Below are 25,331 nucleotides of genomic sequence, written 5' to 3' on the forward strand. Positions count from 1 at the left end.
AAGACAGGAATTTGGGACTCTTTTGTTCAATGCTACATTCCCACTGCCAAAAACAGAGCCTGCTGCTATTATAGTAGGTGCACAATAAATATTTGCTGAATGAATCAGAGATGCCAAAGGTTAACCGGGCAAAGATCCAGAAATGATAATTAAAAACGAAAACACATTCCTAAGGTGGAATCCACACTGGAATGGATTATTGATGCCATCCTCTGTTCCAAATTGACTTCTGGGAGTAATCTTTAACTGCTGTAAAGACCAATAATAACATTAAAAAACTATTAAGATCAAAGACTGACTACATCGAATAACAGAGAGATAGAATTTATTTAGGAAATATTTAAATAGGTGAAAATGAAAAGAACAGCAGAGTGACGTCATCTTGCCTTTTACCTCAGTGTTTTTATTAGATTTACCTCATTGGTTTACTTTATGTTCTTCTTACTCAGGTAAAATAGACCTAGCAGAAAACTCTCCATTTTCACTATCTGCAATTGTACAGTGCAGGGGCAAAACACACATTCACGCTGTTGTACAACCATCACCACCATCCTTCTCCAAAACCTTTCATTACTCCACCCGGAAACTACTTATTAAACAGTAACTCCTCACCCGCCTCTTTCCCCAGCACTCAGGAACTACCACTCTGTTCTTTGTCTTCATGCATTTGACAATTCCAGGTGCCTCATGGAAGTGAGGCCATATACTTTTCCTTTTGCATCTGGCATATTTCACTTAGCATAAAGTCAACATTTTTTTAAGTTATTGTAGGATGAAAAAGATTAACCCTAATGGAATCTATTGTTCTCTTATTCTTCATTTAGCAGTAGTATAAAGCACTCAGTATAGCACAAGTGATTCATTTTTTTTTAATACAGCTTAAAAGGAATACATATTTTACACAATTGTATGGAACATTTATGTGTCTGAAAAAGGTCCATAATATATTTCATTATGCCAAGTCTCATTCTGTCAAACAATTGTCAATTATTAAGTCAGAAACTTGCCTAAGGCAAAAATTGAAGTACAACGTACTGGAATTCAGTTACACCCCAACGGTACTAGGCAGAAAGGATGTAGTCTGAATGACACAGAAAGTCCTTCCTCCCATAGAGCACAGAGACTAGCGAGGGAAACAGATACTAAAAACAAAATTTCAAACCTGATGAATTCAAGAAGGAAGGTAAAGAATGTTGCAAGACTCAGGAAGCCTTCACAGAAAGTACGCTGGTACTTAAGGAGTTGAAAGACAAAGAGCAGTAAAGCACACACGGTGGGTACGGATTTCTGGGTGTGTGTATGCATGTTGTGGAAGATGCTCCTACTCAGTCCAGAGGACACTGCAAGCCAAAAGGCGCAGTGTGGACACAGAGCACCACAGAAGGACACATCCGAACAGACTCTAAGAAGCTGAATACGACAGAAATGTAAGGAGCTGGGTCCCAACAGTGCCACGCTGGGACAGAACATCGGCAGGTTCATGATGTGTGGCCCACTGAAGTCACTGTGAGGAGGACTCAAGGAAGAACTGGCCATTTTTGGTAGAAAACAAGCAGTGCTTACTAATTATGACTGTACTTTGGATGTGGATCTGCCATACCATTCTTCATATTAATAGAGCTGCTTAAGAAATAGCAATGTTTCAGTTCATTTATTTAATAGATATGAAGAGCATTTTTAAAAGTACAATCTCTGAGCCGGCGCCGTGGCTCAACAGGCTAATCCTCCACTTAGCAGCGCCAGCACACCGGGTTCTAGTCTCAGTCGGGGCGCCGGATTCTGTCCCAGTTGCCCCTCTTCCAGGCCAGCTCTCTGCTGTGGCCAGGGAGTACAGTGGAGGATGGCCCAAGTCCTTGGGCCCTGCACCCCATGGGAGACCAGGAGAAGCACCTGGCTCCTGCCATTGGATCAGTGTGGTGCGCTGGCCGCAGCGCGCCAGCCGTGGCGGCCATTGGAGGGTGAACCAATGGCAAAAGGAAGACCTTTCTCTCTGTCTCTCTCTCTCTCACTGTCCACTCTGCCTGTCAAAAAGTAAAAAAAAAAAAAAAAAAGTACAATCTCTGAAAAATGGACCAAACTCTTGAACTCATATTGCAACTTATGACATAATGGAAGGAAAAAAAAAAATAAGTGAAATTGTGATGGAATATTATGGAAGAAGATCACAGAGAACCTTTTAAACTACATTAAGTTTTCCTAAAGATAATGAAAAACCAATAAAGACTTAAGGAGGCAGGCGACAAGAACAGTTTGTGTTTGTGAAGGAACATTTGCAACTGCATACTAAAACATGTAGAAAAGGGAAAGCTGAAGTCAGGAAAAGTGGTTACTGCCATGCAATCCATCAGTTGTTAATTCATGGTCTAGACTAAACTACAGCAGGGGGACGAAGGGAATCAGAGAAGCTTGAGAGGAATTGATATACAACATCAGCTGGACAAAAAGGCAAGGATATGGGAGAAGGAATTGTCAAAGGATGAGTCCCAGGTTTTCAGTAAGGGTAGTAAGATGGATGATGGCTCCCTGTAGCAAAGCAGGAAGCAAAGAAGAGCAGATGACCAGGTTTTCTGGGAGTAAAGATGATAAGCCCTGTTTCCAACACACTCAGTTTGAGTCCCTTCAAGACATCTAAGTGAGGCTCTCCACCAAAGAGATATATAGGTCTGCAGTGCAGGAGAAAACACTGGGAGTTGTCAGGATATACATGTTTGACAGTGAAAAAAGTGGATGAGAGCACAGCAGGGTGAAGGAGTGGGGGGGCGGGGAGGCAAAGCGCTATGGAATCCCAACATTAAGGAACAAACAAAAGAAATCGGTCAGAAGAGATGAGAGAGAGAGAGAGAGAGAGAGAGAAGAAAAACCAGGAATACAGGACTATGCAGAACAAGGCAGTACCACAATGGGTAGAAAACAGCCAACAACATTGAAAACTACTGAAAGATCAAGCAAACAAAAATTCAGAAACAAGCACCAAGTTTGGCCAGAGAGACAGAGAGAGAAATCATTAGTGACTTTGGCGAGAATAACTGTGTTGGAACAGCATGAAAACGGGACAACTACAAGTCAAGTGATGGGAAGCAGGAGGAAGAAAGTAAGAATGAACAAACTTTTGGGGGGCTAGTGCTGTAGCGGGTAAAGCTGCCGCCTGCAGTGCCAGCATCCCATATGGGCACTGGTTCAAGTCCCAGCTGCTCCACTTCCAATCCAGCTCTCTGCTAGGGCCTGGGAAAGCAGCAGAAGATGGCTCAAGTCCTTGGGCCCCTGCACCCACGTGGGAGACCTAGAAGAAGCTCCTGGCTCCTGGCTTCAGATCAGTGTAGTCCAGCTGTAGAAGCCATCTGGCGAGTGAACCAGGGGATGGAAGATACCTCCCTCCCTCTCTCTCTCTCTGCCTCTGCCTCTCTGTAACTCCACTGTTCAAATAAATAAATCTTAAAAAAAAAATCATTTTGGTCTGGCTGCAAAGGGAAAGCAAGGAATTGAGTGAGAGGGAAATGGGTCAACAACCAACAGAGAATTGTGGCTTAGGGACAGGAAGCTTCTATGACAATATAAATACTATGAAGCAGCCAGCAGACAAAAAGTTCAAAGCAAAACAAACAGAGAAGCAGGAGGTAGAGACAGGAGAGTTAGCTAACAAAAGCTTCCAGAGAAAGTAGGAGATGGGAGCCAGAACACAGATGGGCGGTTAGGTCTGACCTAGGAGGAAGCACACTTCTTCCATTCCAACAGAAGGGGGAGAAGTCCAAGTGCGTGCTGCAGACAGAACTTCCAGATTTGGTTGCAGAAAATCAAGGAAGGTCCTCACAAGAACTGAGTTCACATGGTAAGTGTTAAGAGATGAAGTCAGGGCTCAGAGAAACAGGCTTAGCAGAAAAAAGCAGGGACAGCTGACTGAGCAAACAGGAGAGGATTGCTGAGTAATATTTAGGATCCACAGAAATAAATGGCATTCCCTTGATTATATGATTTCCTCTAGCAATAAATCACAAGACCCAAATGCAAATTAGTATTTTTTAAACTGGATAATCTAAATGAAAAGCAACAGTTTAAATGGATATAACAAAAACAAAAAACTGAAAAGTTACCTAGCTTCTAAAAAACTTCCTACCTAATATCACCTGCAAAACATAATCCTCAATGACTGAAAGAAGATTCATGCAGAGGCAACAAACCAAAACACAGAAATATCAAGATTAAACAGATTTTCAAGCTTAATTTACAACTGGGACATATCCAAACACAGCTACATTGGCACTAAAATGTTCACCTATGATTCTAACCTGGCTCCTGTTTTTATGTATTTTCCTCCTGTATGAATTAACTTACACTTAAGTATATATGTATTTAAGAGCAAACTTTGGGTTGTACTACGAAGTTTTAACCCCTACCTGTTGTTTATTATTCATTTATCATATGATGATCACCCAATATTCTTCAAAAATACAAGTCAGAACCATGTAAGACTTTCCTTCAGTGAACAATTAGAAAGAATTCAGGAATTAAACAATTACCAACAAGGCAAGATAATCCTCTTTTTCCTACAGTTACACTTTTAGCATTTTCAATGTGATTAAAAAACAGAAAACTATTTATACCCCATTTCTCACAAATATTTTGAACAAATTCTTATTTAAAGGAAACATACTGAATTCTTTTAAATTTTAACTGTAGGAAGTATGTCAAATAAGTCTGATTTAAAAATAAAAAGACTTAAATTATATTTCTCAGTTGCCACCACTTTAACCAACTAAATACATATACTCCTTTGTTTTAATACTATAGAAAGCCAGCCAAGATTTTTAATCTAAATGACAAAAATTCATTTGGAAACAAAACATAAATGGTATTACATGGTATCTTAACCCATGTTACAGAGAGAACAGAAAAAAATACACCTTACAGATGAAATTCTCCTACAAATAAACGGTGTCCACTTTGAACTGTTGAAGCTTTTCTAAAGACAGAAAAGGACAAGTTTGAGATTTTTTAAGTTACTCAAATGTATAAGCTGAAGTACCAATAGCAAGACTACCTAGTGTCTCAAAATTATCACTGCTAGAAAAAAAAAAAAAACCCAAAGAGATAATTTCAAATAAATCCAAACATTAGGCTGGGGGGCCTTCCACACTTAGTTTTTGCCATTTGCATAAGCCCATGTGGATGCTGAAGAGGCAAAAGGAAAAAAAACTCCCATTCATAAAAAGGGAGTGAACGAGCTTGCTTAAGCAGCTTCCTCTAGCAGTGTCACTGCCCTCTTGGACAGACAGGGAAGAATGCAAAGAGAAACAGAAGTCAGCCATCAACACAAATATGTTGCCACTTTACCATATCCACTCCAGGTACACCACAGTGTGTGTTCCTGAGACACAAAAATAAACAACTAGAACAACTGAAAATGTCTTTGCCTATTAGGAACTATTCAGTATATAGGCAGGATACTATCAGTCCTAATTAACAGATGCACAAACCTGGATGACATACACACTTAGAAAGGGGGGGGGGGGGGCGGCCAGCACTGTGGTATAGCAGGGTAAGCCTCCACCTGCAGCGCTGCCATCCATATGGGCACTAGTTCCTGTCCTGGCTACTCTTCTTCCGATCCAGCTCTCTGCTTATGGCCTGGGAAAGCAGTGGAAGATGGCCCAAGTGCTTGGGTCCCTGCACCCACGTGGGAGACCTAGAAGAAGCTCTTGGCTTCTGGCTTCATATCAACTCAGCTCCAGCCTTGAGGCCATTTGGGGAATGAACCAGTGGATGGAAGACCTTTCTCTCTGTCTGTAACCTCTCAAATAAATAAATAAAATCTTTTTAGAACAGATAATCTATTAACTCAAACCTATATAGCTATGTATGACAATTTAAAACATGTTTTACTAAATATATATATATATATATTATATTAGATCATATAAAACATGGTAGCTCAGCAAACATATAAAAGTATATGTGTGTGTCTGTTCTTATGTCCACTGAGCTATGACAATACTTGGCTAAACAGCTGCCTGAAATATCCATAATAAAAAAAAAAAAACATAGAAAACCCCAATCTGAATCTATTTTCAAAATAGGTTCCTATTTAGAAAACAGCATATAGCTTATCATCCATGATCCAACATTATATACGCATATATGCATAAGAAAAAAAATCAAGGAAGTGTCATATCAACTTGTCAACAGTGGTTTTATACTTTGGGTGATAAGATTAGATTATTTCCTTTTTTTGCATATCTGTTTTTTCTAAGTTTTCTCTCCCAAAACAGCATGGATTAATTACACCTAAAATGTTGGTTAACAGCCTTTTAGAGCTCTAACAGATTCTCAGAGCTTTATTTACAAAACTGAATGAAGATAAATATCCCATCTGCCACCACCAACATACTTACATAGTATGGTTCTGCTTCTCTTTCAGTTATTTCATCCTGACACAGAGTGAAGCAAGTTGGAATCCGTCCAAACCACACATCTCGAAGCACATCTTTGTCATCTGTCATTCTTCCAGTGGTTAAAGCAGTACATATAGGCTAAATTCTTTGTTCAACCAAAGCCAAACTGAAAATAAAATGAAGAACATTAGTCAGATCCTTGACAGGATGAGAATGAACCTGCTACAAAACAAAAGATTATGGGGAAAAAGTGAATGCAGTAAGGATTATTTACTTCAAAAAAATCTATGTGATCAGGATTTCTTAAGAACTAGTAAAAACAAATAAATAAAAATAAAATTCACTACAAGTCCTAAATGCAGAGGTATCATTTGTTTAAATGGATCAAACAACAACTCAAAACGTTCATTACAAATTCAAGTAATGAACCCAGAAGAATGAATCACTTATCTAAAAGGATCCTACACCTATGCCCTATGACCCCTGATAGCTCAATTCCAAAGCATTGTTCTCAATTACCCCTGCCATACCCTAATTAGTCAACTTCTACTCTGGATAATTCCTCCTCTCTTCTTGCGAGTATATTCTCTTATCTTGGACAAATCTTTGTATAAACCGCTTCCTCATTTTAAATTTCTTCCTTTCCACTAGTTGTTCTCACCAACATTTCCATTCTTACTATACTTCTTTTTATAAACCCTCTAGCAAAAGCGGCCCCCTGAACAAGCTCTGTGTTCTACCTCCCCTGGCAGACTATGCTCTTCTCTCACCTATTAAAATCCAACCAAATTCTGTAAATCAGGATTACAGTCCTCTGCGCCAGTGAATGGGTAAATGCTCTACCCTCAACTCTTAGAATGTCCCTATACCATAAATATAGTACTAAATCTGCAACCTGAAAATTTTTGGATAAAGGATGTGACTTTTGACTTCTGTAATATCTAAGTGTCTTCCTGTGCTAATGTTCTACAGCTATTTAACACCACAATATACTATTAGAACATATGTTGAAATGAATACTGTTGATAATAAATGCCGACAGTAACTAAACAGGTAGCACCTATATATTAAAATTCAATATACTTATTCAAATAATATTCTTCATTTTTCATAGGTAGTAATTTATAATTTATCATATTATATCCACTTAAAAACATTCTATAAAATCATGAGTTTAACCAAATATAATCAATAACACTAAATTATTCAAGAAGCCTTTTCTTTTTTCTTCCACTGACCAATGCCAAGTACATTAAGACTGCCATAAATTAATTAGAAAAAGGTGAAGGTCAATTGGCTGCAATGTCATCTACATGTAAATAAGCTGAAAGAAGTGGGAAAAACATTTGTCCAACAACAAAGCACCAAGCAACAGTCAAATTAGGGTAGGAACTCTTGTATTTAAGTCTGGTGCAATTTCAGCATACCACTGTTTTGTTTTGTTTTGTTTTGTTTTGTTTTGTTTTGACAGGCAGAGTGGATAGAGAGAGAGAGAGAGAAAAGTCTTCCTTTTTGCCGTTGGTTCACCCTCCAATGGCCGCTGCGGCCGGCGCATGGTGCTGATCCAAAGCCAGGAGCCAGGTGCTTCTCCTGGTCTCCCATGCGGGTGCAGGGCCCAAGCACTTGGGCCATCCTCCACTGCCTTCCCGGGCCATAGCAGAGAGCTGGCCTGGAAGAGGGGCAACCGGGATAGAATCCGGCGCCCCAGCTGGGACTAGAACCCGGTGTGCCGGCGCCGCAAGGTGGAGGATTAGCCTGTTAAGCAACGGCGCCGGCCACCACTGTTTTAACTTTCATTAAAATATATCTATTGGGGCCAGCATAGTGACCCAGTAGGTTAAGCTGCCACCTGTGATACCAGTGTGAGAGCAAGTTTGAGACTTGGCTATTCCACTGCCATTCCAGCTCTCTACTAATGCACCTGGGAAAGCAGTAAAAGGTGGCTCAAGTACTTGGGCCCCTGCCACCCAGGAGGGAGACCTGGGGGAAGCTCCTAGCCATTTAGGGAGTGAACCAACAGATGGAAGATTTCTCCCTCTCTCTCTCTCTCACTCCTCTCTAACTCTGCCTTTCAAATAAATAAAATAAATCTTTAAAGTACATACATATATATCCATTAAAATAACTACTTTAGGCAAACAATAAACACATGTAAACTTCATGTAGCTCCACACTGACAGGCTTCAAACTCAAACAACACGCTTAATTTCTGCATTCAGCAGAAACCTTCCAGGTTTACAGATCATACAAAATTAAGTCACTGAAAATAGGAAAGCTCTTACTACTCTCAATTACATTAACAGGTTGGTCTTTTTCAGTGGATTTATCAGTGACAGGAATTAATGAAATCTGGATTACAAATAAATCTAAAATTTGAATCTGATAAAGGTGGTAAGCAGTGGTCTCTATAACCCTAATACAACAGATTAATCAAGAGCTACAAATGCGGGGCCGGTGCTGTAGTATAGCATGCATAGCCACCTGCAGGGCTAGCATCCCATACGGGCACCAGTTCAAGTCCCAGCTGCTCCTCTTCTGGTCCAGCTCTCTGCTGTGGCCTGGGAAAGCAGCAGAAGATGGCCCAAGTTCTTGGCCCCCACACCCACATGGGAGATCTGGAGGAAGCTCCTGGCTCCTGGCTTAGGATCTGCTCAGTTCCAGCTGTTGCAGCCATCTGGTGAGTGAACCAGTGGGTGTAAGATACCTCTCTCTCTCTCTCTCTCTCTCTCTCTCTCTCTGCCTTTCAAATAAATAAATAAATATATTTTTTAAAAGAGCTATAACTGAGATCCCCGTCTTTCTCAGGAAGCAGAAGCAACCTGAAACAGAGTTCTTTCACAAACGTTTAAGAAAACTTCACTATGACTCTAAAGTTAAGTTACAGTCACACTGGATAATCTTTCCTCTCAGAAGAAGCCAGCCAGACAATACACTTCAAAACAATTCAAAACTCAAGTGGGAATGGCCATCCAGGGAAAAGCATCCTGACTGGCTCTTCTCTCAAGAAGGAATCAGTCAAATTGGTCAGACTCCAGAACATAATTTGAGCCCTGTTTATTAATAGGAGGGATCGTCATGAACCAAAATACCATTTGTGTAGGTGTGGCTCCTCGCCTTCCTTCTAGGCTGCCCGATGGCGGCACCTGACTGACCTTCCTGCTTTGTTTCAGTGACATCTCCTTCTGCTTCTGCCATGCATCAGGAAGAGCAAAAAGACAGGCAAAGAGTGTCCCTTTAGGCTCCGAGTCCCTCTCCCAAAGAGATAAAAGTATGGAAACAGGAGACGGGAGCATACGTCAACATCCCAACTATAGGCTTGCATTTATTTATTTACTTATTTATTCAGAAGGGCAGACAGAGATTTCCCATCTGCTGGTTCACTCCCTCAGATACCCAAACAGTTACAGCTGGAACAGACCAGGAGCCAGAAACTTAATCCGGGTCTCCCACACACGTGGCAGGGACCCAAACACTTGAGCCATCACCTGCTGCCTCCCGGGGTATGCATTAGTAAGAAGCTGGCAGTAATAGAGCCAGGATTAGCAGGCATTCTGAAATGGAATGTGGGCATCTGTGGCAGTATCTTAACTGCTGTACCAAATGCCTGCCACAGGGTTTGGTTTTATTACGGTCTTGTGTTCCAGTCAAGTTTATCAAAGTTCTACAGAAGGATTTTAGGCATAAAAACAAGTGAAGGATAAACTGGTATCTTATTTCCCATATGTCATTGTTTCTAACACGTATTTCTTGTTGGATCTAAAGGGAACAACTGACGGAAAGCCAAGGCAGCTGAAGATGTAATGTAGTGGAATTGATAGAAATTTTGCGAAACAGAAACTCTGCAAAACAGTTTATGAAAATCGCACACAAAATATGCAAACTCAAGTTTACTGCCTCAAAATATGCAGACTCAAGTTTAAAGAATCGTAAAAAGTTCATCTTTTAAAAAAAGATGTGATTATCTCATTTGAAAGACAGAGTTACAAGGATAGAGGGAGGGAAAGGTAAAGACAGAGAGAGACAGAGACAGAGACAGACAATCTTTGATCTGATGGTTTAGTGCTCAGGACTGGGACAGACCAAAGCCAAGAGCCAGGAACTCTATCCAGATCTCCTGCATGGGTGGCCAGGGCCTAGTTACTTGTGCCATCTTCTGCTGCTCTCCCAGACACATTAGCAGGGAGCTAGATCAGAAGTGGAACAGCCCGGACTCCAACCACTGCACATATGGGAAGCTGGTGTCGCAGGCAGTGGCTTAACCCTACATGCCACAATTCTGGATCCTAATTGTTCAATATTAATCAAGTTCATATATAAGGAATCACATAAGAAAGCAAGTCTCTAGGCTAGTGAATATACTTAAAAAAAAAAAAATGTGCAATAGAGGGCAGCATTGTGACATAATGGGTTAAGCCACTACCTGCAACACCCACATCCCACAAGGGCGCCAGATTGAGTCTGGCTGCTCTACTTCCAATCCAGCTTCCTGCTAATGCCCCTGGGAAAACAGCAGAAGATGGCCCAAGCACTTGGACTGCCGCACTCATGTGGAAGACCCGCATTGAAGCTCCTGGCTCCTGGCTTCAACCTGGCCCAGCCTGGACTGTTGCAGCCATTTGGGGAGTAAACCAGAGAATAGAAGATCTCTCTCTGTATCTCTCCCTCTCTGCAACTCTGCCTTTCAAATAAATAAAATAAATCTTTTTTTAAAAGTGCAAGAAAAATTGATAATAAATAGCCTAATAATTCTTTATAAACAGAGGTGGAAAAACAAAATTTTAATTTTGAGAGGCACTGTACTATAGGGCTTAAAAATATGATGTGAATTCAGACTGCCTGGATCTAAAAATCTAGCTTCACCACTTACAATGTAACTCAGTTACTTAAGTTCTCTATATAAAATGAGGAAACAGCACTTAACACATCAGACAGAAATTAAATGAATTAATACATATAAAGACCTTAGAACAGCAACGGTCTTTTAAGTAGTATATAGGCTATGTACTATTACAATTTAAGAAACAAGAGCATGTCTCAAAAAATGTTTAAAAGCTGGGACAGGCATTTGGGACAGTATTAAGATGCCACTTGGGACAACTACATCCCATATTAGAATGCCTAGCTCCAAGTCTCGGCTCTGCCTCAGCTTCCTGCTTCCAGGTGATGTGCACCCTGAAAGGCAGCAAGGCGTTGCCTCAAGTCCTGGGTCCCTGTCACCTGGGTGAGAAGACCAGAACTGAGTACCTTTCAGCCTGGCCCAGCCCTCACTGTTGCATACATTTAGGAAGCGAACCAGCAGATGGAACATCTCCCTTTCTATTTTTTTCTGCCTTTCAAATAAATAAAAGCAAATAAGTTTTTAAAAATTTACACTAAAAGTCAACATTCAACAACTAAGAATAATCAAAAGCATTAGGCAACAAACAGGAATTATAAGATTAAAGGAGGATCCAGTGCTGTAGTGTAGTGGGGCAAATCTACCACCCATATGGGTGCCAGCTGGAGTCCCAGCTGCTCCACTTCTGATCCAGCAGCTCCCTGATGTGCCTGGGAAGGTGTAGGCAGCCATTAGACAAGTCAAGGTCACTCTTGGCTTGTGGAATTCCTGGGATGAGAAAGTCAGGTGCTCCCATGTTGAAAGAGGATGATTAAACAAGAGCACTCTGCTAAAATTAACTGTTATGACTGTGTTGCAGAAAGCCCGATAAGTTGCTTGTGCATGTTGTGACCTTCTGTGTTGCCTTGAGCTATAGCTGGTTATGTAGAAATATTGCTGAGATGCTGGAATAAACGAGCCTTGATCAGTCTTTTGCCTTGGCTCCATTCTCTGCGCCCTTGTACCTCTTTTCATTACCACGCCCCCCTTCAGGTTCCATTTGACTGGTGCGGCTGGCCCGCACAGGAAGGCAGCAGAAAAAGGCCCAGGTACCTGGGCCCCTGCACCCATGTGGGAGACCAGGAGGAAGTTCCTGGCTCCTGGATTCAGACTGGCCCAGCTGCAGCTGTTTTGGCCATTTAGGGAGTGAACTGGCCCAGCTCCAGCTGTTGTGGCCATTTGGGGAGTGAACTAACAGAGCAAAGATTCTCTCTCTGTCAGTCTCTGTGTTTGTGTGTCTCCCTCTCTTGGTAACTCTGCCTTTCAAATAAATAAATCTTTAAAAAAAAAGACTAAAGGAAAAACATTAGTTAAAAACTATGCACTCAACACTACTAATAACATTCAATATAGAAGCAACAAATACTTGACCTTTGATCTGCTCAGCTCTGCGGGAAGTGCTAGAGGAATACAAAATAACAACAGCAATAATAAACTTTTTAGCACCACCTCCACTGCTCAGAGGTATCCACTCAATGTGCCAGGCACTTTGCTGTCCTTCCCAGCCTGCTGCTCACTCTAAAGCAGCCTGCACTGCCTGGTCCTCCAACCCAGACAGCTGTGAGGACCCAGTTCAACGCAGCCTTGCTGCTCTGCATGGCTCAGGCCGTCTTCCGTGTCTCCTCACTGCACCTTTCCTTCTCTTCCGCGACAGGACAGTTAAACCCATACTTGTTTGTACCTGCCTTTCCTCCAGACGACTTTAGTGCATTCCCTTGGGGAAAAGGATCACATCCCACTTCTCACTGCTGACATTTAGAATAGTGACTGAACTATAACAGGTGCTCAAAAAACGTTTACTGAACCTCAATTTGTTGGAAAGACAGTACATGAGTAGGAAATTACAGAACCAAACAGAATCCCAAACCATGAGGTGAGCAGATCAGATGAGACCATCAAAATTAGATAAGAGTAGATTATATACTACTTTAAGTAACTGTAGAAACACCACACATTTTATTTACATTATTCACACTTAATATAATCTTGCAAGTTCCCATTTTACAAACAATGAATTTGAGATGGAAAAGTCAGCTGACTTTAAAAAAAACTTGGGTGGCTAATAAGTGACAGAGTCAACAACAGAAGCCACACCCTTCCTAAGATTGCCAATCTCATGTGCTTTCCATTATACCACACCGATTACCAACAGCCCTTCCAACTCCAAAATGCCCATGTCCGTGGCAAAAGTTAATGTTACTAGTGAGGGTTTTCTTGAGTGGAGGATGGAGAAGTTAAATGTTAGTTTACATATGCTAGTGTTCAAAGAAAACTTCCAAAAGATGCAGAATGAATAGAATATGAATAGGCAAAGAAAGGAAGACAAATATTCCTAGCAAGGTAAAATTGCATCAGTAAAGACACTAAGGGGTAAGAAAAAAATACACACCAACAGGCCGGCGCCGCGGCTCACTAGGCTAATCCTCCGCCTTGCGGCGCCGGCACACCGGGTTCTAGTCCCGGTCGGGGCACCGATCCTGTCCCGGTTGCCCCTCTTTCAGGCCAGCTCTCTGCTGTGGCCAGGGAGTGCAGTGGAGGATGGCCCAAGTCCTTGGGCCCTGCACCCCATGGGAGACCAGGAGAAGCACCTGGCTCCTGCCATCGGATCAGCGCGGTGCGCCGGCCGCAGCGCGCTACCGCGGCGGCCATTGGAGGGTGAACCAACGGCAAAAGGAAGACCTTTCTCTCTGTCTCTCTCTCACTGTCCACTCTGCCTGTCAAAAAAAAAAAAAAAAATACACACCAACTGTTTAGGATATCTTATGTTGGAAGCAGAAGCAGTCAACAAAGGAACTGACACTGTAACATCTATTAATATCACATGTGGGGGCCCGCCCTGTGGTACAGTGGGTTAAAGAGCCAGCCTGCAGTGCCAGCATCCCATATGGGTGCCGGTTTGAGTCCTAGCTGCTCCACTTCTTATCCAGCTCCCTGCTAATGGACCTGGGAAAACAGCAGAGGATGGTCCAAGTCCTTGGGCCCCTGCATAAATGTGAGAGACCCAGAAGAAATTCCTGGCTCCTGGATCCGGATCAGCCCAGCTCCAGCCATTGCGGCCCTTTGGGGAGTGAACCAGCAGATGGAAGACTGCTCTTTGTCTCTACCTCACTCGATAATTCTTTCAAATAAATAAAAATAAATCTTAAAATATATATATATGTGTGTGTGTGTGTGTGTAGGTAGATAGATAGATATATCTCACATGTGACCCTGGGGAAGTCATTGCATGAAGCCTCAATTTCCTCACCCATGAAATGGGGTAATACTCAAGTTACAAGATTATCCTGAAAAAAAAAAAGTATAAGGTATTTGACATAATAATGGACACATGATGTGTGCTAAGAAATGCAAGCGGGGCCGGCTCCGTGGCTCACTTGGCTAATCCTCCGCCAGCGGCGCCAGTACCCTAGGTTCTAGTCCCGGTTGCTCTTCTTCTAGTCCAGCTCTCTGCTGTGGCCCGGGAGGGCAGCAGAGGATGGCCCAAGTGTTTGGGTCCCTGCACCCACATGGGAGACCAGGAGGAAGTACCTGGCTCCTGGCTTCGGATCAGCGCAGCACCGGCTGTGGCAGCCATTACGGGAGTGAACCAACGGAAAGAAGACCTTTCCCTCTGTCTCTCTCTCACTGTCTATAACTCTCTCTCTCTGTCTCTCTCTCTCTCACTGTCTAACTCTGCCTGGCAAAAAAACAAAAAAAGAAAAGCAAGCGATTGTTTGCCTTTAATGTCCTCTCTATAAATGTAAAATGAGACTAAAAGCATGAAGCATACTAAATGGAATATTATGGGGGCCACAATTTCACCTGCCAGGCCTAGAGAGCTTATAAAGTTTTATAAAAGAAAAATAAAAATCAATTATCTGGTAGCCGTGCATGGAAGAGCCAAGTCAGAGCAGGAAGCAGTTTCAGCATCTGAGGCAGAATTAGGGCTCTACTTAGAATGGTAGCAATGGATTGGTGAGAGTGAGCCTTCCCAAAGAAGAATGACTAAAAGTTAGTGCAAAACGACTGAGGGATAAAGAACAAGGATGGGCTGAGTGTTTGGCGCAGCAATTTAAAATGCTGTTGGGGATGCCGGCATCCCATCCCAGAGTGCCTTGATTCGAGTCCCAGCTCTGGTCCTGACTCCACCTTCCTGCTATGTGCACCCTAGGAGGCAGTAGTAACTGGGTCTCTGCCTCCCAGCATGGGAGACTGGGATTGCTGTCCCGACTCCTGACTTTGGCTGTCCCAGACTGTGCAGTTGCAGGCATCTGGGGAATGAACCAGCAAATGGGAGCTCTGTCTCTCTGCCTTGCAAGTTAAATAAATAAAAGTACATTTTTGAAAAAAGAGCAAGGACAGGAAATTGACAGCAGGCTACACAGTTAAGTAGTTAAGAGGCTTTGAAATCAGACATAGGTTTAAACCCTCACGCCCATCCATTAGTTTCACATCCTTAGACAACAACCTCATCCTCTCTGAATCTCCTATACGTAAAATGAAACAATTCCATTTCTCACAGGGTTATGGCGGATGTGCTTAAAACACGGTTCTCTCATGTTTCCATGGCCCCTCTGATTGAACACTTATTCCCTCTTCTTTAGCCAACTCCTAAAGGTCAGCTTACTATCAGCTCCTTGGTAAGCTTTCCCCTAATTAATCTCCAGTCTAATGTACTACCAGGGGGGACCTTGTGGTGCAGCGGGTTATGCCACCACTTGGGACATGCTGTAGCCTGTACTGGAGTGCCTGGTTTAAGTCCCAGGTACTCCACTTCCAACCCACTTTTCTGTTAACACACCTGGGAAGCAGATGATAGCTCAAGTACTTGATTCCCTGCCACCCATGTGGGTGTCCCAGATGGAGCTCCTGGTTCCTCGCCTCAGCAGAGCACAAGAATGAAAGAAACTGAGTCACGGGGCCAGTGCTGTGGCGTAGCAGGTTAAGCCACCGCCTGCAGTGCTGGCATCCCATATGGGCGCCGGTTCAAGTCCTGGCTGCTCTACTTCTGATACAGCTCTCTGCTATGGCCTGGGAAAGCAGTGGAAGATGGCCCAAGTGCTTGGGCCCCTGCACCTGCGTGGGAGACCTGGAAGAAGCTCCTGGCTCCTGGTTTCAGATCGGCACAGCTCCAGCTGTTGCAGCCAACTGAGGAGTGAACCAGCAGATGGAAGACCTCTGTCTCTCTCTCTCTCTGCCTCTCCTCTGTGTAAATCTGACTTTCAAAGAAATAAAACTTAAAAAAAAAAAATTGAGTCATACATACCTTCTTATTTCCAATATTAGGATAATTAACACATAGCATGGTCAGTAACTTTTGTTAAATATGGGGAAAACATAAATATGTAAATCTAACTACTTACAACTTTTACTAATCAGCACAATCATGCTTTAATTTCAGCAAATTTCACATTTTGGAACAATTTTGTCTCCTATGTACAGGTTATCATCACCATCTACCCAATTGGAAGCCAACATTCCCCATGATGCAATCTACTAGAACTTAGCTTCTTGAGGGCAAAGACTACCTCAGCTGGCCTGCTCTATTTTTTGCATCTGGTTCTGGGCCTAGGACATGGTAGCTGCCCAACAACATCTGTTAAAAAGCCAGTCATTCACCAAATAATTAACCTACTGCCCAGAGTTATTTTTGCTGACAAAGTCTCCAACTGCCTAGAAACTTTTTTTAATCTTCTTTTTAAAGACTTATCTATTTGGGGCCAACACTATGGCATAGCAGGTAAAGCCGCTGCCTGCAGTGCTGGCATCCCACATGGGTGCCAGTTCGAGTCCCGGCTGCTCCACTTCCAATCCAGCTCTCTGCTATGGCCTGGGAAAGCAGTGGAGAATGGCCCAAGTGCTTGGGCCCCTGCACCTCTGTGGGAGACCCGGAAGAAGCTTCTGGCTCCTGGCTTCAGATCAGCCCAGCTCCGGTCATTGCAGCCATTTGGGGAGTGAGCCAGCAGATGGAAGATTTCTCTCTCTCTCTCTCTCTCTGCCTCTGCCTCTCTGTAACTCTGCCTTTCAAATAAATTAACAAATCTAAAAAAAAAAAAAAAAAAAAAAAAGATTTATCTATTTATCTGAAAGGCAGAGTTAGAGAGAGAGAGAGAAAGAGAGAGAGAGAGAGAATCTTCAATCGGCTGGTGTATTCCCCAAATGGCCAAAGCCAGGAGCTTCAACTGGGTTTCCCACACGAGTCCAGGGGCCCAAGAAATTGGGCCTTCTGCTGCTGCTTTCCCAGGTACATTAACAGGGAGCTGGATCAGAAGTGGAGCAGCCAGGACTCGAACTGGTGTCCATATAGGATGCCAGCATTGCAGACGGCAGCTCAACCCTAGAAATTATTTCAAATATCAAACACCTACTAGAGTAAGTTTGTAAACATTTAAAAGGAATTAGGTGGACCTGGCATTTGCTGTGGTGGTTAAGGTGCTTTTCATGTTAGAATGCCTGGGTTAGAGTTCCAGCTCCACTTATGATTCCAATTTTCTGCAAGTGCATACCCTGGGAGACAGCAGATGACGGCTCAAGGATGGAGTCCTTGCAACCTATGTGGGAGGCACAGACTGAGTTATGGGCTGGTGGCTTGAACATAGCCCAGCCACAGGTGTTACAGGCATTTAAGGAATGGCAGTGTGCAGATCTCTCCCAGTCTGCCTGCTTTTCTGTTCCTCGCCCCTACCCCAAACCGCCACCACCACCCCGCCACTTTCAAATGAAAATAAATTAAGAGAATTATTCTGGCTGGTCTCCCTTCACATTCATGAGCACTAACCTCAAAGTAGGCACTGAGTACTGCCCAGCATTCCTATATTTCCTAGTCCATTTATTCTCCTACTCTCCTATCTCATCCCTTCCTTGAATTTTCCCTCAGCTAATAAGCTTGCTTTCCATTTCTCTCTACCTTGTTCCTGTGGGTCAATGTTTCTAAAAAGGGATTTCAGTGAAGAGCCCCACCCTAGCAGGGTGGGAGGAGAGATATAAGAGTTGCAACGCCCCGGGGGCTCCATCCTTAAACCACTCCTTTGAAAATCTGTTGGTTGTCTATGGCCACACCACCCTGAACGCACCCAATCTCTTCTGAAAATCTGTTGGTTTTCAATGCCATTTACACACTTAAAACCACCACAGATATCCCCTAGACTTCTCTTCTGAACTTGCTTCATATGCTTTATTGTATACTGACATTACCATTTGGAAACTGAACATGTGCAAAAGTGAATGATTTTAGATCTTCCTTCATCCGCTTCTCTTTTACTCTGTGATGTGGCCCATTTCACTAAGTGGTAATTCTCTTTAATCAGGCCATAAACCTTGGAGCCATCCTTAACCAGTTTTATACATCTGACTGCTCTAGCTTAGAAACACATCTAAAATCTGGGTATTTCTAACCACGCCCATGATTACCCCAGATACAAAGTCACCTTGACTTTTAACATGGTAAAGAAAAACAGTTTAGTAACAGCTCCCATTTCCGCCAGTCATAAATACAGTTAACATTACCAACCAGGGCTTTTTTTTTTTTTTTTTTTTTTCTTTTTCCTTAAAGATTTAGGTATCTGAAAGGCAGCATTACAGAGAGAGGAGAGAAAGACCTTCTAACCACTGATTCACTCTCCAAATGGCCACAACGACCAGCTGGGCCAGACCAAAGCCAGGAGCCTCCTCCTGGTCTCCCATGTGAGTGCAGGGGCCCCAGCACTTGGGCCGGCCATCTTCTGCTACTTTCCCAGGCGCATTAGCAGAGAGGTAAATCCGTAGTGGAACAGTGGGGACAAGAGACGGATTAACCCATTATACCACAACGGCGGTCCCCCAAGACAGCCTTTTAAGATTGGATGGATCCACTATCCCTTACTCAAAACCCATTTCGGGGCTGGTGTTGTAGCACAGCGGGTAAAACCACCACCTCTGACACTGGCATCCCAAAAGGGCACTGATTTGTGTCCTTGGTCCTCGACTTCCAAACCAGCTCACTGCTAATGGCCTGGGAAGGCAGCAGAGGAGGGCCCAAGTGGTTGGGCACCTGCACCGATGTGGGAGACCTGGATGAAGCCCCTGGCTCCGGCTTCAGCCTGACCTAGACCTGGCTGTTGCAGCCATCTAGGGAGTGAACCAACAGATGGAAGATCTCTGTGTCTCTCCCTGAAACTTTCAAATATACATATATTTAAATGTCATTCAAAGCGAAACTCATCCCATTCACTTGAGTGAGAACTACTCTTTTTCCCTTGCTTATTCTTTTCCAGCCAAACTAACCGGCATTCTCCTGCCTGAGCCTCCATGACAGCCAGGACAACTTCTTCCCCAGCACTGCTCTTTTTCACCTTCCGGTCTCCTTCAAAGCTCATCTTTTCTAAGCTATCCACTGTGATCTACGCACACTGCCAACTTTCCCCATTCCAGCTTTCTCTTTTCTCAGTTTTTTACCACCTGATATATATTTTTCTTTTTGTATTAATACCTTCTCTTCCCACCCTCAAAGTGAACTTTATGACATCAGGGATTTGTACAGTTTTCTTCATTGTTGTTGTTACCGCTTCAGTCCCTGGCACCACGCAGGTACTCAGTATCTGTGAAACTAATGAAAACAGCCCACACTTGAAGGGGACACACTTTTCTCAAAACCCACAACCACACAATCCCATTCATCCCCCCCCCCTCCAATTTAAATGAAGCTAACATTGAAGATCAAAACACGTGTTTAAAACCGGTGTAAAATTTAAAATTCCTCTCAACTTCTACCCTCAAGCCAACATCCTCAGAGTTCAGCTCAGAACACAGCTCCCACAGTCTCAAGGTCTCAGATTTATCAAGTGAACCAGCAAGCCTTGGAGTTCAGTTGCTGTTTGATAAGTCACTGGGTTTTGATTACTACAGACTTGCCCTGCTTCCTCACTCCTCAGAAAAATCTAGAAGCAATTGGTTTCCTAGGTTTCCCAAGTTCAAGTACGACTTGAAAATATTCCAAAGTGTACCTAAAGTGTGCGAAAGTGCTTTATCAGCAGAAAATGGCTTTGTTAGCGCTACACATTATTACTGGTTTTAGAATGAGCCTTAAGGAATGACGTTGAGAAGGTAAATTGGAGCAAAAACCAAATTCGGATAGAATCGAACCACCTTGTGAAATAATTATGTTTTAAACAACTGTTCCACGGAAAACGCAGGTCCTCCACGGAACTCCAGAGCCTGCGATTACATCCTAGATTTCCTGCCCTGACGACGAACAGACATATTCCGCAAGAGACTGCACAGGCCGGCCCAAGGGCTCCCGGGGCGGCGTCTCGCCAACCCCACCTCTGCCCGGAGGAGCCACCTTCACCCGCCATCGCCGCCCGGACAGCGCTCCTCGCGCCAGTCGCTCACCCTCCTCCTCACCACACCTACCTGGCTCCCCACCCCAGCCCTCATCCGCCTCTGGGCACTTCCTTATACTGGTGCTAGCGGGGGGGAACACACACACCCTACCCGAAGCGCCGGCTCCTCCTCCGGCTTCCCGCAGCGATGGAGACACAAGACTGCCGAGCTCCGGCGGGGAGGCAGGGCAGGCTGCCCGCCTGACACACTGTGTCCTGCAGAGGAGCCGGAGCAGCAGTCCCCCAGGGCCCGCGCAGCCGCAGAAAGCACCGGCACGGAGGTCGGAGCCGAGCCCTGCTGCACTTCCGCCCTCCTGGACCCAGGCAGCGCAGCCGGCAGCGCGGCGGAGCCCTGGAAGCCCACCGCAAGTCTAGTCACCCTCGGCGCCCGGAGATGACGTCACGGGCCCACGTGGCCGCCCTCCGCCCTCTGGGTTCGGCCCAACCTACGAGGAGAGCGCGCGGAGCGTCTTTTGAGCATGCGCGGACCGAGCGGGAGTGCTCGGACGTGGGGTCAAGCCGGTCCAAGTTCACAGCTTCTACCTTTAAATGACAGTCTCGCGCCAGGGCCCAGTTACTGGAGTGTGGGAAGTTAAAGTAACGGGACCCCAAGAACCGAGTATTTTTTTTTCACTTTGTGTTGCTACATGGGGGCAAACTGTTGAAATCGTTACCTAATATATACTAAACTGATCTTCTGTATATAAAGAGAATTGAAAATGAATCATGATGTGATTGGAAGGGGAGAGGGAGCGGGAAAGGGGAGGGTTGTGGGTGGGAGGGAAGTTATGGGAGGGGGAAGCCATTGTAACCCATAAGCTGTACTTTGGAAATTTATATTCATTAAATAAAAGTTTAATTAAAAAAAAAGAGTTTTTAAAATGAGACGTTGCCTCCCGAGAGCTTGGTGGCAACTTTCCTCTCCTCTAGCGTCATCCAACAGTGTCAATAAAACATTAGTTTTCAAAGTGCTTTCACATCATTTTCTCGTTTGATTCTCTTAACTCTTTCACAACCTGGGCAGTCGTTAAGGACTGGCAAGCCTACAGCTGTTGCCAAACTACAGAACTGAATCTGCCCACTGTATCCAAGTGTGTGTTTTCATCTTCATGCTTCTGAAAATAACAAACCGTGAGTAAACCTATTCCTAAAGAAGTCTCGCCGTGCATTTAAGGTTTTTTCCCTCAGCGACACGTGCCATAATTCCGTGAATGCTAAAGAAATTCCATGCTGAGACTCAAAGCAGGTTCCTGATCTCTGGGAAGGAAGAGAAAGTCTTGGTATAACCACAAGATTCTTTTTCTCCACCACTGTTTATTTATTCCTTGTTATTTATTTGAGAGGCAAAGCGGCAGAGTTTTCCATCTACTCCCCAAATGCCAGCTACAGCCAGCGTTGAGACAGCAGGGAGGAGGGAGCAGGGACTCAAGTACTTGAGCCATCATCCTCCGCCTTCCAGCGTCTGCATTGGCAGGAACTGGATGGGAAGCAGAGTATCCAGGAGGTACTCTGACAGCCTAATGTGGATGTAGGTGTCCCAAGCGGCAGCCCAACCTGAAAGCCAGCTCCTAATGGTGAATCACAATCCATGAATGAGTCCTCAAATCCCGTTAATAAGAGCATGGCTAGCACCTTTTGAATATTTAAATTAAATGTTAAAAGCAGCATACTTCACATATGTAAAGGGTAAATATTGTTTCCTGATGTTTTTACTTCAGTACATGTACATGATGTGTGTTAGATGAGATGTGATGTGAAAGTTGTCAGAATCAAAATGGAGTCACTTCAGTCAAGCTGGATTGCATTGCTGGCTCCCTGCCCCAATCCAGCCCAACCCCCACTCTGTTGTTGCTGGCATTTGGGGAATTAACCAGCTTCTCTCTCGTGCTCTCAATCTCTCTCTCTGCCTCTCAATTAAATAAGTGATTTTTAAATAAATAATAGAAATTAAAAATGCCATTTCAGATTTGAAAAGATAGTTCTTGTGTCCCACTCAGGGATAGATAAACATTGTCAGTTCTTTTAGCTCTTCTTCATGTGCCACATCTCTCCTCTGCATATGATCCTGTTATTGGTGTTTTCTATTAAATGACTATATTTTCCCCTCCCTGATTATGCTCCTTGACTAAATATTTGGAAATAAGAGGCATTCTGTATTTGTTCCCTGTCATTTCCATTTGTTAAGACTGTGTCTACTCTCTCAAGCCATGATACTGCATCTTTCTAACTTTTTTCCTCTGAAGATAACTTTTTTTTCTTTTTTTTCTTTCTTTTTTTTTTTTTACAGTCAGAGTGGACAGTGAGAGAGAGAGACAGAGAGAAAGGTCTTCCTTTGCCGTAGGTTCACCCTCCAATGGTCGCCGCAGCTGGCGCACCACGCTGATCTGATGGCAGGAGCCAGGTGCTTATCCTGATCTCCCATGGGGTGCAGGGCCCAAGCACTTGGGCCATCCTCCACTACACTCCCAGGCCACAGCAGAGAGCTGGACTGGAAGAGGGGCAACTGGGACAGAATCCGGCGCCCCAACCGGGACTAGAACTCGGTGTGCCGGCACAGCAAGGCGGAGGATTAGTGAAGATAACTTTTTTTAAAAGATTTATTTATTGATTTGAAAGCCAGAGTTACAGAGAAAGAGGAAAAGAGAAAAACAGAATACAGTCACTTCTGTTCCTCTGTTCTTTTTCATACCCTGATTCAAATAACACCCCTCTCTTGCTGGAATGGAAACTCCTAGAAAGTGAGTACAAATTCCTATATCAAAGGCTACAAATTAGCATTCCAAAGGCTGGAACTGGTCAGTCCCATGATTGCTCTAATGGACCATCACCTACTTCAGCATACACAATATAGCATTATGAATCAGCTGGTTTAAGCTTCAATTCCAGGTGCCAAAGCTGAGAGTTCCATGCTCCAGAGGTGTTCAGGCATGCACCTGCAAGAAGCAGAAGCAGCTATCATAAGGACTTCTCTTACCACTATCCTGATCCACAGCCACATGCTTTGCTAATCAGCATAGTGAATGTCAAAGATGAGTTTTGCTCAAAAGTATCACACATGTTAGCAATACAATCTCATTTAAAAATTAGAATTATTTAAGGGCTGATAGTGTGGCTAAGCAGGTTAAGCCACTGCCAACAACACCTGAATCTCATGTTTGAGTGCAAATTCAAGTCCTAGCTGTTCTTCCAATCTAGCATCCTTCTAATGCACCTGGGAAAGCAGCAAGTGATCGCCCAAGTACTTGGGCCCCTGCAACTCAATGTGGGAAACCTGGATGAACTTCCTGGCTCCTGGCTTTGGCCTGGCCCAGTCCAAGCCATGCAGCCATTTATGGAGAGAGCCAACGGATGGAAGATCTCTCTCTGTTTCTCCCTTTCTCTCTGTCACTCTGCCTTTCAAATAAATAAATAAATAAGTCTTTCTAAAAATTAGAAACATTAAAAATATGTGGATTGACTAAAACATTTTAGAGGTTCTTATCACTCTTTCATGAATAGACTATAGGAATCTGTCAAGCCTGCAATTTGATTCCTAATATCTTCCATTAGAATTCTATAGGGTTGGGGCCAGCATTGTGGCATAGGGAGTAAAGTCACCGCCTGTGATGCCATTATCCCATATGGGCACTGGTTTGAGTCTTGGCTGCTCTGCTTCCAATCCAGCTCCTTGCTCAGGTGCCTGGGGAAGCAGCAGAAGATGATCCAAGTGCTTGGGCCCCTGCACCCACATGGGAGACCCAGAAGAAGCCCCTGGCTCCTGGCTTCAGCCTGGCCCAGCCCTAGCTGTTGTTTGGGGAATGAATCAGCAGATGGAAGATTTCTCTCTGTGTGTCTCTCCCTCTTTCTCTGTCACTGTAAATGTGCCTTTCAAATAATGAATCTTAAAAAACGATAAGAATTCTATAGGGTTGTAGAATTTAGCCTAGGAATGATGCTATGCCTGCCTATGTCAACCTTTCATGCAAGGAGATAATAAAAGCACCTCAAGGACAGAGATCAAATAATTCAGTCCCTGATACTCACACTGGACTGAGCTTCTGGCTCTCAGCTCCGGCCAGGCCCAGCACCAGTCTTTGTAATCATTTGGGGACTGAACCAGCAGATGGAAGCTCTCTCTTTCTAATTAATTATTTAATTAATACTTTTATATATATGTATATGACATAGTTGGAGTTCCATCCAGCTTACATAGCTATCTTCATACACATCAGAAATTGGCATAAATTGACCTACACTATAATGTCTTAGGCAGATAATTAGGAAATAACTAATCCTCTCCCACTTTGATGTCTCGTGGGCTGTAATTATCCATGGAAAGGAACCTAAGCATTATACATGACCAAATAAACCTTGGTCAGTTAGCAAGAATGGTAGATACTCTTTGGTCTTTAAAACGATTTTAAAACTCAAAAAAAAAATTTTTTTTTGATAGTAACATACTCCCTTCACCACCACCAAAAACAAAAAATGGATTTCTGGTTTCCGGTTCATCTGAGACTCTGATAACACTGAGCACCCATGTCTCATTGTTATGAGCTGGAGTGGAGTGAAGTGGAAGTGGGCGGCCCCTCTCCAATCTTTCCCAGTCTCTACACTATATCTTATCTGGGTTACCTATGTCAACACTAAAGGTGTTAGAGCTTAACACCTTGTACAACATTTTGTATTTCCAAAGCACTGCCTACCTCAGTTCTTCCCATGTGGATGTCAATGTTGCTGAACAAAAAGTCC

General features: G+C 43.6%; 1 protein-coding gene across 5 annotated transcripts in view; it reads right to left on the minus strand.

The window, feature by feature from the left end:
* The window catches only part of ATG5 (autophagy related 5), a 160,321-nt gene extending 139,336 nt beyond the window's left edge, over positions 1–20,985 (minus strand). For 3 of the 5 annotated variants that reach the window (XM_062186564.1, XM_062186567.1, XM_062186568.1), the window contains exons 1-2: positions 20,713–20,985; positions 6,387–6,552 (exon numbers count right to left, since the gene is read on the minus strand). In XM_062186564.1, coding sequence (XP_062042548.1) covers positions 6,387–6,494 — 108 coding nt within the window. In that variant the 5' untranslated portion in view covers positions 6,495–6,552; positions 20,713–20,985. The other 2 variants (XM_062186565.1, XM_062186566.1) reach the window with 2 other exon arrangements.
* Positions 20,986–25,331: the final 4,346 nt, after the last annotated feature.

The sequence above is a fragment of the Lepus europaeus genome, chromosome 3 (genome assembly GCF_033115175.1).
Source record: "Lepus europaeus isolate LE1 chromosome 3, mLepTim1.pri, whole genome shotgun sequence".
NCBI classification, from domain to species: domain Eukaryota; kingdom Metazoa; phylum Chordata; class Mammalia; order Lagomorpha; family Leporidae; genus Lepus; species Lepus europaeus.